Source organism: Oncorhynchus mykiss, chromosome 10 (genome assembly GCF_013265735.2).
Source record: "Oncorhynchus mykiss isolate Arlee chromosome 10, USDA_OmykA_1.1, whole genome shotgun sequence".
NCBI lineage: Eukaryota > Metazoa > Chordata > Actinopteri > Salmoniformes > Salmonidae > Oncorhynchus > Oncorhynchus mykiss.
The window spans coordinates 42,069,614-42,086,681 of NC_048574.1; the positions used below are offsets into that span (position 1 = coordinate 42,069,614).

Below are 17,068 nucleotides of genomic sequence, written 5' to 3' on the forward strand. Positions count from 1 at the left end.
TAGGGGAGAGGACACCAGGTGACAGGTGAGAATGTGGCCTTGGATAATAATCTGTGGCCTTGAACAGTGTTCATGTGAATATAATAGTGTCAAAGAGTACATAGTCATTACACTGTAGTTGCATTGCAGTGCCAGGAAGTTGTATTAACATGAGCTAATAAACAGTCAATGCTGACAGCCAGGAAAGTCTGATGTAGGCATCAGTGCTGCCACTATGAGGGACGTAGTGGAACTGCACATCATGTAGCCTACCATCCAAAACTACTGTAGTGCTGCAAGTCACGCCAGTCCGTACAGGACATGCCAGTCCTTTAGAAGTATGTCACACACACACACATTCATCTGGTGCGATACACGTCTCTGTATTACCTGCCTAGTTTCAAACACTCCTTGTTTGTGCTTAAACCCATACAGTATCTTTCCTTTTTCTGTGGGAATCCTACGGTTTACGCAGCTGATTAACAGGTGCTGTGGCTGCCCATACCCTCTTTCCCCTCCTTTCATTCACTCTCTCCTTCCTATAATCTTTCTCTTTGGTCTATATCTTCCCCACTCTTGTTGCCATCACCCACTGTCCTTCTCTTCCCCCCCTGCCTCTCCCTCTCTCCTTAACATTGGCTCTCCTTTAAGTTATTCACTTTTCAGACTTCTTCCCATCAGCCACAGTCGCTTGGCATGACAGCATAGGATGAATGTAAAAAGATAGGGAGGGACCTGCTGTCGATCGCTCTGTTTGCCCACTGTCATTATGTCAGGCACATCTCAATAAGAGACATTTGTATAGGTATACATTTGATTGACAGTTGGTGTAGATCTACCTGTATCTCTTATCCCATAAATGTTTGGACATGTGTGTTGTTCATGTGTGTGTGTGTGTGTGTGTGTGTGTGTGTGTGTGTGTGAGAGAGAGAGAGAGAGCGAGAGATGGTGAGGGTGAGGGTAGTGCCCACATTCCTTTGGGATTCCTGACATTCCCTGTCTGTGGCACCCTGCTCCATCTCTGCACCCTGAGAGCGAGAGCGAGCCTCCCATTGACTTAGACCAATGACGCTAATCTAAAGTATATGTCTCCCTCTACTGGCCTTCACAGGCTCCCTAACGAAATATCCTACGCTTGCATCCTCTCCTGTAAATTCCTCTGAGCGCCACCGCCTTCATCAAAGGTATACTGCTTTTTGACTGATACACCAGATGGCGCCGAGACGATCTTTTCCCCCCACGCATTTATCATGATCACTTGTAATCTCCTAGCACGTAACACACTACCAGACAGCAAATCGTTGGAAGCGTTTTTGAGAAAATACATAAATATAAAATATTCGATTAATAAAAATCGTGTGCGTTTCATGATATTGGTGGACCATTAGTGTAGGTAGGCCTATATCTTAATCTAACATACATCCTTGGATTTATACTGGAGGATTTAGAAAATAAAGGATTAGGTCTAACACTGATGGTAAACACATCTAAAATACCGTTTACTGTATTTACCACATCTGCAGCTTTACAGATTTGCTGTAATTAAGACCAAGACCAGATGTATTGCTAGATACCCTACTTTACTTTTAGTATTCGTTTTATAATGGTGTGTGTGTGCGTGTGCGTGCGTGTGGTAATCCCTTTGTCTTTTTATCCGTAAATGTGTTTGTCACGATACCAACCGCCGCGTAGCAGTTAAATTCTGTTTCCGCTCTGGGTAAATGACGTTAAACATGCACTTAAGGCATGTGGAAAACAGGTCAATGCAACTGCACCAGCGAAAACCGCTGTGCGTCCCACGGATAGCCCCGGGTTTATTTCTCACAAAACATCTTAATTCTTCTGTTCGCTAATGATCCCGGAACACTTCCCTCTAATCCCCACTCCATTAATTAAAAAGAGCACGAGCCCACGGAAAACCTCGCCATCTGCTGTGGTTTCATTCCGGTAGACAGATTGTGTTTTCATCTTATTTAAAACAAGGGGATTGGAGAGTTTTTAGAGCAGGCGTGTGATGGAGTGATGCGAGAGAGGATGACCTCTCACTGGTGAGGAGACACTGAGCTCCATCCCATCCTCTACTCACACGCACAGCTGGAATAGCCTAGCCTATAGACTACTGAAAACTGTTTATTTTATTATTTAAACTATACATTTGGTCGTTTATTTTAGTGAGATGTTACTTATTTGCTCTTAAAAATAGATATTGTTTGGGTTTTATTCAAATATTTGCCTGTGCGTTGTAAGGTTTATGCAATAGATTTGATTGTAGCCTAGCCTATTACTTTCTTCTTCTGCAATTGGTCATTTTGAATGAAGCTACTGCAGTAGATCTATTTGACAAACCGAGGATCAAATAAACTTGAACCATTTGTAACCCCAAAATGGGTAAGACAGTTTTTCAAATATTAAAGCATGCGATATGTCGCATGAACCATGCATGCATGCTATTTTGTATCATAACCTTCAAGAGAGATAAATTAGTTTAATTCAACTAAACTGTGATAGCCTATCATTTTAGCCCCCCGTCCCGTAGAAATTGGGCTAAATAACACGGTCGCTGCATTTGATTAGTGCGAAAGATTAGCCTATGGTGTTTGTGCTCAAACTGGAATCAGAGCAGATGTCGCTTTTCCCTATCGGAATACTGGGATTGAGCCAATAAACACACGCACGCACGCGCGCGCGCGCACACACACACACACACACCAGAGCATCACAATGCTAATCAGAGACACCAACCTCCTCTGCGCACCCCTTCTTCTCTCCTCTTCTTTTCTCACTCACACACACATTCAAAGACACTCCGCTGGGGCGAACTCCAAGGCTCCACTTCAAGTTGTGGATGCTATTAGCCTATATCTTTATATTCACTTTTTTCCATTTAGAATAAAAGAGTACAATTCGAAAATGATTATTTACAGAATAATATATATTTAAACGTAATAATTTTCTAACTGAAACCCATGGAGTGTGCATTTTTTGTAGTATAATCCGCCGCTCAGATGGACCTCCGAGGCGCGAAGAGACGGCTTGGGGGGATATGGCAGGTGACATGCCTAGCTCTCGTCGTATGTGTCCTGGATTTAGTTTGGGCTCAGATTCGTTATTCAATCCCTGAGGAACTGGAACATGGCGCTTTTGTTGGAAACATAGCCGAGGACTTGGGTTTAGACGTCGAGAGACTCTCTGCGCGCAGGTTCAGGATAGTTTCAGGCGCAAAAAAGCAATACTTGGAGGTGAATTTAGAAAATGGTATTTTATTTGTAAACGAAATAATTGATCGAGAGGAACTATGTGAACAGAGTCTGTCTTGCTCTTTCCATTTGCAAGTGGTAATCGAAAACCCATTGGAACTGTACAGGGTTGAGGTGGAGATTTTAGATGTGAACGATAACTCACCCAGTTTTCCGTGGAGTGAGTTTAATTTGGATATATCCGAGTCGGCGGTACCCGGGTCCCGCTTCCCACTAGAGAGCGCGCAGGACTTGGACGTTGGAAGCAACTCGCTCCGCTCGTATCTGCTGAGTGTGAATGAACATTTTGTCCTGGACATCCAGACGCGTAGTGATGGCAGTAAGTTTGCGGAGTTGGTCCTGGAGAGCCCCTTGGACAGAGAGCAGCAGAATACGCACCAGGTGGTGCTGACGGCCGTGGATGGAGGCTCGCCAGAGAGATCCGGGACAGCGCAAATCAATATAACAGTTCTGGATGCAAATGACAACGCGCCCGTGTTCGACCAGTCTTTCTACAGAGTGAGGCTTGTGGAAAACGCACCGAAGGGCACCGTTGTGATAAAACTAAACGCATCGGATTTGGATGAGGGTCCTAATGCGGATATCACATACTCTTTCAGCGGGCATGCTCCCATAAAAGTGCGCGAGCTTTTCAGTGTGGATTCGCGCACTGGAGAGATCAGAGTGAAAGGTGTCGTAGATTATGAAAAGGCCAGGATGCATGAGATATATGTGCAAGCCAAGGACAAGGGCCCATCGGCAGTGGCCGTGCACTGTAAAGTTCTAGTCAATATCTTAGATGTGAATGACAACCTCCCGGAGGTGATCTTGACATCAGTGTCCACACCTGTCCAAGAGGACGCACCACCGGGGACTGTGATAGCTGTCATCAGCGTCATGGACAAAGACTCAGGTGAAAATGGAAATGTTGACTGTGAAATTCCACATCATGTCCCCTTCCAGCTCCACTCCTCTTTTAAGAACTATTACACTTTGGTTACTTGTGATTTTTTGGACAGAGAGACGGTGCCAGAGTACAACATCACTCTCACAGCAAGAGATATGGGCGCACCTCCCTTGTTCACAAGGAAAACTATTTTGGTTCAAGTGTCAGACATGAACGACAACACACCCCGATTCAAGCAGCCGTCATACACCGTCTATTTGACAGAGAATAACGCACCAGGAGCCTCAATTTGCTCGGTTACTGCCCTGGATCCAGATTCTGACCAAAATGCCTATCTCTCTTACTCTATTCTGGAAGGTGATATACATGGGATGTCCGTGTCCACCTACGTCTCCATAAACTCAGACAACGGGAATATTTACGCATTGCGTTCTTTTGACCATGAGCAGCTAAGAAACTTTCAGATTTTAGTCCAAGCACAAGATGCCGGGTTTCCACCCCTGAGAACCAATGTTACCGTAAATGTCTTTATTTTAGACCAAAATGACAATGCACCAGTCATAGTAGCACCTCTACCCCAAAACGGCACCGCGGCGACTGAAGTGGTGCCCAGGTCAGTTGATGCTGGCTATCTTGTGGCAAAAATCACTGCGATGGACGCAGACGCAGGTCAAAACTCGCGTCTGTTCTACCAGGTGCTCCAGGCAAACGACCCGAGCCTGTTTAGCGTCGCTCTGTACACGGGCGAAATCAGGACAATTCGCCGATTTGTGGAAAAAGACCCCATAAGGCAAATGCTGGTCATTCTGGTCAAGGACAACGGTCAGCCACCCCTTTCGGCCACAGTTTCCATCATCCTGTCAGTTGTTGACAACGTGCCAGAATCGCTGCCTGATTTCGGCGACCTCACACTGAGCCCCCAGTACCGCTCGAACCTCACGCTGTACTTAATAGTGTCTCTGGGCGTTATCTCGTTCACGTTTCTGGTGGCTATTATCGTCCTGGCGGCGATAAAGGGATACAGGGATAGACATTCCATTCGGAGGTATAACGTCTCTCTGAGTGCATGCTGCGGGTTCCGATCAGAGGAATCTACCACTGATGTGTTCAAGAAGTCCAACTTGAACGTGCAGATAACCACAGGCACCAAAGGATCCACGAACTGCGTTGAGGCAAATGGCAACGGCCCCCTTTCTCAGCCATACTGCTACAAGATGTGTCTGACCCCGGAATCATCCAAGAGCGATTTCATGTTCCTAAAGTCATGCAGTCCGATGAATGCGACTCCACAGAAGAATAATGCCAAGGGCGCAGACTACCCCAAATCGGGTTGGAGCGCACAGGACTCCCGCAGCCTGATAGTGAACAACGGAGCAACTATTCCGAACGAGGTAAATGGCCTAGGCCTGTACTGCTCCAAATATAATCACATCAGACCTCCAAGTAATTATAATTTATCAGTTTATTTGTATAATTTTGATGATTGTCACTCATGCTTGTTCAACAACTAAGAAATATTGCAAATTATAAGTCTGTCAATGAACGGATTGTAATTACGCACAAGTCAGGAAAGCTGATTATATTGGTACCGCTAACGTTTAAAGTAAAAAAAATATGACTTCCAAAGTCATACTATTAAAATGGTGCATGAAGACTATATGTATTGAAGTGGACTGAGACACACTTATACTATTAGGAGCGAGTGAGCTAAGGTCATGGGCAAACGTCACTGGTTGAATAATCCTTAAAACGGTCCGTGGTTAGTCTATCCACCATGGTTTATATGTAATATAGTGTAATATATAATGTAACATAAATCAATTGTAGCCCAGGTGATACCGTAAAAGTGTAAAGGCTTATAGAAATGGAGAAGTCATGTGATGTATTACGTGCTATAAGCAAAACATCTTATTGTATTGTTATTCTGATTGCCTCAGCAATCCAACAATTTCCATTTGTCTGTTCAAGGATAAACTGACGCTGCAAGGCCTTGAACGTGAATAGAACAAGACGTCCATAGTGTGATGGGACTCATACAGTACACACAGTAATATATCAAATAATGAATGTATCCAAATATAACTGTTTAAAAGTCATGAAATAAATCAATAAAACACGCAGAACGCATATACATATGTACGATCACTCTGATGACTGGGGATGGTGGCTCACTTGTAACTTCACATAATCTGCTTCTCCCTAGGGATACTCCGTCGTGCCACAGGGGTGCAATAGTTGCATGCCTGGGTGCGTTAACGGACTGTAGTAGGCCTACTGTAGAACATTAGTGCAAGACGTGATACAACTGTACTGTTCATTTTCCCATTCTTTGGTTCATTTATCAATTCCTTATTGATTTATTTCAAGTGGCAATTGAAACTATCCACAGCATGGTACATCATTTAATATTTCTCACAGACTCATATTTATTTGTGGCAATTATATGTAATTGATGTGGGCTATCCTCTCAGCTGTATTACTAACCTATCTACGTCCTCAATTGTGCAGCTCAAGCAAGCGAACATGGACTGGACATTGACGAAAAATCGACGAAATTCAGCACACAAAAGGTCAACAAAAATGTTGGTGGAAAAAAAAAACAAGCGAGCACACACACATTTCACATTTACATTTGAGTCAATTAGAGACGCTCAGTTAGTGCATTCATCTTAAGATAGCTAGGTGGGACAACCACATATCACAGGCATAGAAAGTAATGTTTTATTCTATAACGTAGCTGTCAGTAGAGTGTGGTGGTGGTGGGGGGGGGGGGGGGGGGGTTGAGGTGAGGAGGATGATTATTTAAGATACAGTTTGAAGAGGTAGGGTTTCAGATGTGTTCGGAAGATGGGCAGGGACTCTGTAGTCCTAGCTTCAGGGGGAAGCTGGTTCCAACATTGGAGTGCCAGGACAGAGACGAGCTTGGACTGGGCTGAGCGGGAGCTGCACTCCGGTAGGGGTGGGAGGGCCAAGAGACCAGAGGTGGCAGAACAGAATGCTCGGGTGTAGGGTTTGAGCATAGCGTGAAGGTAGGGAGGGGCATGAACGCACACACACACACACAACAAGGAGTCATTCTAGTTCCTTATTTTTATTTTCTTTCTACAGCTTTAGATCCATGGAGAGGACCTTCCCACGTAGACCCAGGCCGGACCCTGATGGCTTCTCCTGCCCGGTGGCACCGCAGTACTATACCTGGGGTAGTCATATGCGTGGTACGTGGACCAGGAACCTAGAGTGTCAGAAAATATTCTATACCAATACTAAAAGACAACAAAATACAGACCGGTAGTCTAGAGAAATAATTATAAAACTGACGCCATGACATTATTTCACACTTTATAAAATGTTGCTATTGCAGAAATCACACTAACTAACGAACACTTTATTGTGTGATTTGTTTTGTTAGCAGAATACAAGATGTCCTCCCAGGTCGAAGGGATTGGAGGGGTTGGAAGTGTAGGAAGGGTTCCAAACCGTTCGTGGACTCCGAGTTACACCCAGCCTCCATCTGCACAGCCACCACCTGACTACCAGCACAACGTCTACATCCCTGGCACACCGTCTGGGTACTGCACTCTGAAGCCTGCACCCAGGGGGGAACTGGATGTCTACAACTCATTCTCTACGTTTGGAAAGAATAAGAGGTTCATCTCTAGCTATGACCCGAGCTTTGACCAGAGAGGGGACAACCTGATAAACAAGGACTTTTTTAAATGAATATATTAGAAGACACTGTGCATACAATTTAATACACACTTCCGTGGATGTTCATTAACTATTAATATAATCAACCCATATAGTATAAACCTCTGTGCACAAGGAACATTTAAATAGTTTAGTATATTTGAATCCATGCTTCGAACACATAACTTAATAATTTACAGCATATTCTTTTCTCTCAATACAGCAGTGTCATAATTCTCTATTTTAATTTGTATCATGTACAGTCCTAGTTGATAATGATGATGAGATTGTGCAGATATAAGGGCAATTATAGTCACTTGTGGGGATAATGAGGAAAATGATCTGAGGATATCTGTTCCCAGCAGTTATGGCAAATTCTCCAAATGCCTTGAGGGTTGCGTTGTGAAGATTGTGCACGGCATTCTGTTAGGCAGTGATTTACAAGCATGTATATCATATTGTTGTACTTTATACCTTCATGTTTGACCCGTTTGGCTTCTTAAACACGTTTATATGTATAAAATCGGATTTTACTGCTGATTTATTTTAATCAATGTGGGTTAGGACGGGTGGACTGGAGGACACGCAGAGCCTTACGTTTGGCTACGGGACATACAATGTAGTTGTGGACATATAAATACAATCTAGATTCAAGAATGTAGAATATATTTCTGTGGTTGGAGCCATGCCTGTGGAAGGTGGTGCTGAATTGACGTAGACAATCGCTGTGACGTTGACGTCACATTATGATTATTGCGTCAAAAGTTGAATTCTTATCCATCTGTTGCTCTGAGATTTAGAGCCATATCGCTATCGCTCTGTTGTTGCTTTTGCAGTGCGACTTCTACAGTCAGATCGAGGCCATCTCAAGTTCTGTTTTTGAGGTGCTGCTGATTATGACAACTTGCAGTGGAGTTTTATCACAGGTATGTATAGCATAATTAAATTACTGTCTTGCACGTTTTACAGACCATTTAGTGGGGCCCGTATATGAGCCTTGCTCCGTCAACATGAAATCAAAGAAGCAGATTAAGAGAAATGGCAATATGTGAGGAAGACTATTATATTTATTTTTATATTTTGGCGTTTCGAATCCACACGTAGATCAGGTGTGCTTTGATATTGGACACTGTGCCGCTGTTCCCTAAGAATATACTGCACCACCACACAGTCAGGGGATATGGCTTGACATCGACACTAGCTAGGTTGACATCCATAAAGCGACAGATTTTCATGCGAATAATCTATAATTCGCATAAAGAAAATATACGCTTTTTTCAACCAGTGGTGTTTCCAGCAAATGTATTTGTTGCAGAAAAAAATATGTGCATGATGATGTAGTCTACACAAAATGTACGTTTTCATTGAAATTTTAATGTAGGCCTACAGTATAAAAATCTAAAGTTCAATGTGTTTCCATAGCATTTTCAACTCTACAGATAGTTTTGTCACACGCTCTAGCCAAAAGCTCGCAGATACAGTGCGAGTAGGCTGTGCGAGTAGGCTAGTCTACATGATGCGATCAGTATGGATAAGAGCGATAATATAATTGATTTGTCAAACGGCAGTCAAGCATCTATCATCAAGTCACCAGAATAAGACCATCGCTATTTATTAGAAAGTAGCATCAATATCACCGTGCACTTTCACCACCATGTGAAGTTGATCATAATTTATTTCATCTGTAGTCTACTGCATGCTTTCCCTAGTCGTAGTGGGAGGACCAGACAACATGTATCACGAAACCTCGATATAATGGTTATTATATCAACATAACCAACGTTTCCACCACCATTTATCGCCTAATTCATTTAACAGACACAAAAAGATTTCACCATGTCGAACAAACAAATGATCTATTTGCATTTATACATTAGCACCGAAACGTCCTGTTTCCATCACAGATGTGATTTTTGTTGTTGTTGATATGGTATGACTTTACTCACTTAAAAAGTATGGATGGAAACATGTTTATTTATAAGCCCATTTCTGCAATTCTGGCTCTGCTCATTCAAGCAATCTTGTTTGGAGATCCAGATACTGTGTGGCGCAGTTCATGTGGCTGGGTGCTGAATTTAGGTTGGCTCGGAATTGACGCAGACTATCCTTGTGACGTTAAAATCACATTACGATTACTATTATTCTATTTATCTTTTGCACTGGTTTTATTTCACGAGATCAGTGTTGCTCAGAGATGCCCTGACGCTGTTATCGTGCTTGTCGCTGTCGCAGGAGGACGATAAAGTGAGGGAGAGGCCAAGTTATAGCTTTGAGGTGCTGATTATCACAACTTGCCGGAAGCTTTTTAATAACAAGTAGGGGCGTGTAGAGGGCTTTCGAAAGATTACTTTTCGTCTGCAAACATGCATTAATGTTACATTCAAAACATTTCCACATAGCTCACACAATGTCGCTGTTCCTTTACGACTACTCAGCAGACGTCATCACGATTGGGAGGGCAACGCACCGCATTTGTACCGCGTGGAGGCTTGGTATGAATTCCCCCGGTGCAGAAGAGAAGACTACCGATTGTTTCTCACATAAACAATAGCTTTTAGATGTAAATATATTCGGCTTCAACGCATTGCTACAAGTACTGTCATATTTTACCATATTTGGTTTGCAATAATGTCTTTATCCATTGCAACTGTCTGGACAAGGTGCGCCACGGTTCTCTTTGTATTCAGCGGGATGTGGGGAATTGCTTTGCCCATTACTCGCTACTCTATTCCCGAGGAAATGCAAGAGGGTTCCGTTGTTGCAAACCTGGCTACAGATTTGGGAATTGACGTTCGCGCTCTGGTAACACGCAAGGCAAAGCTTGACATCATCCACACAAAAAAATATTTGGACATTAACAAAGAAACGGGAGAGCTGTTCATACTTGAAAAGATAGACAGGGAATACATATGCTCGAGCAAGACAACGTCTTGTTTTCTTAAAACGGATGTCATACTTGAAAATCCCATTCGTATTTTTTACATTGAGCTTGAAATCATGGACATAAATGACAACGCTCCTGTCTTTCGAAGGGAGACAATGCAATTGGATATTTCAGAATCTACCGCTCCGGGAGAGAGATTCTCTTTGACAAATGCTGTGGATGCAGATGTCGGTGCGAATTCTATTAAGACTTACTATTTGAGCGAAAGCAAGTATTTTACAATTGAAATACAGACCGGAAGCGATGGCTCTAAATATGTAGATTTGGTTATCAACAGTAATTTAGACCGAGAGGAACAGGCGGTTCATAATTTAATATTAACCGCCGCAGATGGCGGGGTTCCTGCGCGCTCATCTACGGCCAGTATCTTCCTTAGGGTTCTGGATATCAATGACAATGCCCCCTTTTTTAACCAGCCGATATATGCTATTAATGTAACTGAAAACTCCCCAATTGGAACTCTAGTAATGAAGTTGAACGCAACAGACTTGGACGAGGGCACGAACGCAGAGATTACATATTCATACACGTTATATACATCCGAGAAGACACAAGAAAAGTTCTATCTAAATTCAAATACAGGGGAAATAAAGGTGAAGGATGTGATTGATTTTGAGGAGAGTCACAGTTTCGATATATATATTCAAGCAAGAGACCAAGGATCGAATTCGTTATCTGGAGATTGTAAAGTAATGGCGTTTATTACCGATCTGAATGACAACTATCCTGAGGTCACCATTACATCTTTTAAAAGCACGGTCAATGAAGATGTTGCCATTGGAACATTGATAGCAGTAATCAGTATAAGCGATAGGGACTCTGGGGACAACGGTGAAGTTGAACTCACTTTGAACCAACAAGCAACCCTACCCTTCGTTCTCGATAAGTCTTCGGAGGATTACTTTGCTCTGCTTATTTCAGAACCACTGGACCGTGAGACAATTCCAAGATATGACATCACTTTCATAGTCACGGACAAAGGAACACCTCGCTTATTTGACAATGAGACAATCACCTTGGAGATACTGGACGTCAATGATAACGCACCAGTATTCCCACAGTCGTTCTACACAATCCATGTTGTGGAGAACAACATCCCCGGCGCACTGTTGACGTCACTCAGTGCTTTTGACCCCGACCTCCACGAGAACCAGTATCTGGTCTATTTTATCATGGAGAAGGAGATCATCAACACGTCTATGTCCATGCTGTTCTCCATTAATCCAGAGAATGGCAACCTTTATGCTCTAAAGACCTTTGACTTTGAAAGGGAGAGGGAGTTTCTTTTCCACATAGAGGCCAGAGACTCTGGGTTACCTCCACTCAGCAGCAATGTGACAGTTCACGTCATCATTCTGGACCAGAATGACAACACCCCGCTCATAGTGTCGCCTTGGCGAGCACAGGGCTTGGTAATTGAAGAGGTGATCCCGAGGTCCGTTGATAAAGGATTCCTGATTGTCAAAGTAATCGCTATTGACACAGACTCATTACAGAACTCACGGGTCACATATCAGCTTCTACAGACCAGTGACTCTACTCTGTTCAGCCTAGATCAGTACAACGGGGAGATCCGGACCACAAGAATGTTCAGCTACAGGGACCCCCGTCATCAGAGGCTGGTTGTTGTCGCCAAAGACAATGGAGACCCTGCTCTTTCGGCCACAATTACCATCAAGATATCAACAGTAGAACACATGGTGACGCCATTCTCAGAAACTACTGAGGTGCCATTAGAATTTGACTTGTTCACAGACTTAAATCTGTATTTGGTCATCGGTTTGGGTTCAGTGTCGTTCCTGCTGTTGATCACCATATTGGTGATCATTGTGCTGAAGTGTCAGAAACCGAAGCCCATGAAGATGCCTCCTGCTATAAATATGAATCTGAACAGTCTGAACAGGAACAGTGTGATCAGCAGAAACAGTATCATCAGCCAGAGGAGCTCCACCATCGCTGATTCCACCCTCATCTCCAGTGATGCCTACTGGTACAGCCTGTTTCTAGCAGAGACCAGGAAAGGCAATGTGGTTGTCAGACAGCCTATAGTACCCAAGGGAGCAGGCTACTTTGTGTCCAGTATACCCAGAAGCACAGGTCCTACAGAGACCAGTGACTCAAGAGCATCCACACTACAGGTATGTGCTCCTCTGAGAAGGAGGCCTGGAGCAGTTTTCCTCTTGTATTTCTTCATATGAAATGCACACTCCTCCTTCCTTCATGTAATCACAAATCAGACAAGGGTGGATTAATGAAAGCAGCAGTCTTGCTTTCATTGAGCCTATAATGCATTCACTGATTACATGAATGAAGGATGCATTCAAAAAATATTCAGACAGGGCCTCGTTTTGCAAAGAACATTATTTCCCCCTTTGAAAAAATATTCTAGACCAGAGCTACCTCTGCATGTTTCTATGTTCTGGCACTGCGCACCCTGCAGACTGAGTGACTGTTTGACCCACTTCACAATGTCATATTCATTCCTCTTAGAGGAGGAGCCTACAGACCCTGTGTCGCCTCAGTGCAGCTCTCAGCCTTCTACTAACACACTCCAGTTAATGAACAGAGACTGTGGTAGTGTGCTATTTAGAACTACATCTCTGACCAGGGTTACCAATTAGAGGATGCTTGAGGTTGGTTTGTTAAATAAACTCAATTTATTTCTAAAGATCTATTGGATGTCTACAGGTTTTATCGTGTTATGCTCTGCTCTAGTCCTGTGGTGTTTAAACACAGGCAGTCTATTGCTGTGTGTTTTGTAGACATTAACATAAATACTTATTTGCTTTTAATTTGCCCTGCTGCCTTTCACTCTACTGGGGTTTGGCTCCAATTGCTTACGTAAGTCATTGAGCCATGCTAATTCCCAAGTCATGTTACTGCCACTTCCTTTCATTCTTTGCTTGCAGTTCATGCAATTTTAATGTATTAAAAAAATGGCTTTCCAAGATCGTCTGTGTGCTGTTGTCTCAAGACATTACAACTCTTTGAGGTCAGGGAATTGAAAACCAGGCCTGGGGTTTGTGTAATAATAAAACTAACCCGGGGAAGAAGAATGGACTCAAGTGAACTCTTTCACAGATAAACTTCGTACAGTATAATATTAATGGGAAAGTCGGTGTAGGCTAAACATTGTATTTGTGTAGATGTGTGTTTGTCTTTGTGCATTTTTTTCTTCAGGTTGCAGGCCCAACAAGACTGAACTGAACTGCCATTTTAATTTCAGCTTTGATTTAGGGACAAGGCAGAGTCCTCTCCATTGTACTGACATGACATGAAAACTAACGAGATGGATTGGATTAGTGGAGCGTGTTTTAAAAAAAAGTGTGTGTGTGTATTTTGAACCTTTCTTTTTTTCTATTCTGAAGTACTCAAAATGAAAGGAAACCCATTCTACAGCTGGAGGTATGCTCGTTGCTGGTAACATGTAGGAGCACTGTGATTGGTGTAACTCAAACTAGGATTATGTTTCTAGGCCTGTACTTTTGGATACATTTTCTAATTGTCACTTTTATCAACCCAGATGTGGGGTTGATCTGTGTAGGCAGAGTTCGGTGTCCTTTTTAAAAGGGGGCATGGATTATATAATGTCAGCAAAGAGCAGACAAACATTGATTCTCAGAGAGGAGGCAGAGAAAGGACGATGAATTCCTGCACTCTTAGAAAAAAAGTGTTCCTAAAGGGTTCTTCGGTTGTCCCCATAGGAGAACTCTTTTCGGTTTCAAGTAGAACCCTTTCCGCAGCGGATTCTACATGGAACCCAAGAGGATTCTACATGGAACCAAAACGGGTTCTTCAAAGGGGACAGTTGGGGACAGTTGAAAATCCCTTTTATGTTCTAGACAGCACCTTGGTTTCTCCCTTTCTCTATTTTTCATCTGTCCCCTTCCCCTGACACTCACTGCACACCCTCCTTCCCATTGACCTTCATTGTGATGCATCTGTGAGCTATGAATATTAAATTTGGAAATCTCTCTAAAGCGGGAAACCAATCACTCACTGACAGCTGAGATTAGGCCCAAAGTGGCTGCCAGGTCAGAATAATAATGACAATATGTGGTTTGTTTGGCAGAGACTCACGGCAAAGCTCTAAGCACAAATAACGTAGAGGATTAAGGTATGCACTGTCCTGGTCCTGAGCTCTCAGTGTGTACACCTGCCTCAGAGCAGTGGCTGCATCATCCAGCACCTCTGTCACATCCACACACATCATATTTTAGCTCTGCCCCTGCTGCCCAGCAGCCACCTCTTATCACTGGCCCAATACAAGGGAAAAACATTTCAATTATGATCAGCATGGTGTCAGGTAGTGGCCACAGACTAACACAGACTAACTGCGGCCTCCATAGACATAGTACCAATTGCCCTACACGCACACACACACACACACACACACACACACACACACACACACACACACACACACACACACAATTATACTAAAATAGTTCAAACGCCAGCCTGCCTATCCCCCACTCTCCCAAACTGTGATGTGCATGTCTCTATGGTACATATAGCCCTTTCATTTTTCCTTATTCTTGTCATTTGTTTGGTTTTATTCAAATTTCACTTGCTTGCTTTTTAATCTGGCCTAGATGCACATGATAGATCCATTCTGTAATTTGTCCTGATTTCTATTGTCTGTGAGGATAATAAAATAAGGATTTGAACAAATAGCCAATGTAGACATTTTTATGGAACTCACCATGCACACCTCCCTACATAATCCAGAGCATGATAATTGTTTAAGTAACTCAGTATGTAACACGTTTGATTGATTGATTGATTGTGCAGTAACCAGTCATGTCCCAGTTGAGGGATCTTATCAGTTGCATGAGTTGTGACTCCTTAAAGGCTGTCAGTCAAGCTGATCCCCTCCTCTCTCCATCTCCTATTGGCTGACTGTATTTTCTATTTATTGGCAGGATTCCAGGGCCAGCAGTGACCTGCCATGATGGCCTCATTCTGGGGTATTCAGCTGGAGAATGTTCAAAGATGTTAAGAGCGACACCAACACCCCTATTCAATCACTGGGATCCAACAGTTACCTCTGGGGGCAGCTCCTCCAACCCTCTGCCCTCCTCAAACAGACCACACCTGTAGACTACCTTCATCATTTTCCATCAAGCATGAATCTGCATGGCTACATCGACAGGTACTTGCATTTAGAAAATATCCTAAAGAAGAAACAAACTTAACATGATGTCTTTATGCAAAGCACCCTCTGTTAACATTGGAGCAGGCACTCAATATCTTCCAAAATCCTACCTTACCTCTCCAGGAAAAACATGACACAAAAGGGATATTCTGTCGTGTCCTTGTGAGGGTACCTCATTGTGATGTCATAATGCGTTATTGGGGTATGTGTGAGAGGTCACAATCAAAGAACCAAAAAAAAACATGTACAAGAGAAGGATGTTGTCAATGCCTTCCATAACCCCTTTAGCTGGTGAAATAACAATCTCAGTTCATCTGTGAATGTGTAGTGTGCACACTCTAGGTTAGAACTTTAGTTTATTTTGATTAGAAATACATAGAAAGACATTTTTCATCATTTTTGCTTTCTAGATCTTGTTTTTGGCTCCGGACATCAGCCTATAGGATGGAATTATTCATTTCCTGATACATGGTGTTGGATGTGCATGTTGAGTTGCTACTATAAAATAGATCAATACCTGATACCTGTCATCCAATGAGCCAGGTATGAGAGAAGTACCCCATGTTGCTCCACTTCACATTGCAGACAGAGTTAATATATTCTCACAGTTCAAATATTCATGAGCACATTTGACAGCGGCACTATATTTAGTATATTTTGATGATAGACATTTCCTTCTCAGCATATCTATATAGAGCACAGACTAGAATCAATTTCTAGTGTGAGATCATGTCCAAGGAAATACTCAGGACAGTGACACACCAGGATTTAGCTCCTACCTGCCTAAACAGTGCAATATGACGGTCAACCTAGAAAACACTGCATGTAGAATAGCTGTAGCACTAAAGGGCTTCACTTTACAACAACTTATCATACCTCCATCTGAGTTTTGTCAACGTACCTGTGCAGGCCTCTGCCCGGTTCTGATTACTCTAACACTTTCTCTGCACTGTGAACAAGCCTCAGAGAATCAGCTACAGGAGAAATCAACATAAAACAGGAGGCTTACGGGAAGAACCCATGTGTACTTTAAATGAGAAATGTTACTATATTCACTTAAGAAATATGACTTTTGAAAGTATTTATCATTGTATATTCAAAAGGTATTGTATGTTTGGCATGATACAATACTCTGGACATGATTTTAAAACTTTACA

The 17,068-nt window shown here is 42.9% G+C and overlaps 2 protein-coding genes across 5 annotated transcripts; both read left to right on the forward strand.

The window, feature by feature from the left end:
- The first annotated feature begins 1,349 nt into the window (after nt 1–1,349).
- Nucleotides 1,350–8,349, forward strand: LOC110533897 (protocadherin-10). 4 transcript variants are annotated; one of them, XM_021618489.2, is made up of 4 exons: nt 1,350–5,513; nt 6,631–6,704; nt 7,231–7,337; nt 7,532–8,349. In XM_021618489.2, exons 1-4 carry the CDS (start codon nt 2,985–2,987, stop codon nt 7,840–7,842), a joined length of 3,021 nt encoding a protein of 1,006 aa, XP_021474164.2. In that variant the 5' UTR covers nt 1,350–2,984; the 3' UTR covers nt 7,843–8,349. The 4 variants fall into 4 exon arrangements, with proteins under 4 accessions (XP_021474164.2, XP_021474165.2, XP_021474166.2 ...); XM_021618490.2 differs by having other exon boundaries at nt 7,535–8,349; XM_021618491.2 differs by having other exon boundaries at nt 1,351–5,513; nt 6,631–6,692.
- Nucleotides 8,350–9,928: 1,579 nt separating this feature from the next.
- On the forward strand, nt 9,929–16,142 carry LOC110533908 (protocadherin alpha-C2-like). Its single transcript, XM_021618502.2, has 2 exons — nt 9,929–12,891; nt 15,679–16,142. The coding sequence occupies exons 1-2, from the start codon at nt 10,438–10,440 to the stop codon at nt 15,706–15,708; spliced, it is 2,484 nt and encodes an 827-aa protein (XP_021474177.2). The 5' UTR covers nt 9,929–10,437; the 3' UTR covers nt 15,709–16,142.
- The last annotated feature ends 926 nt before the right edge of the window (nt 16,143–17,068 follow it).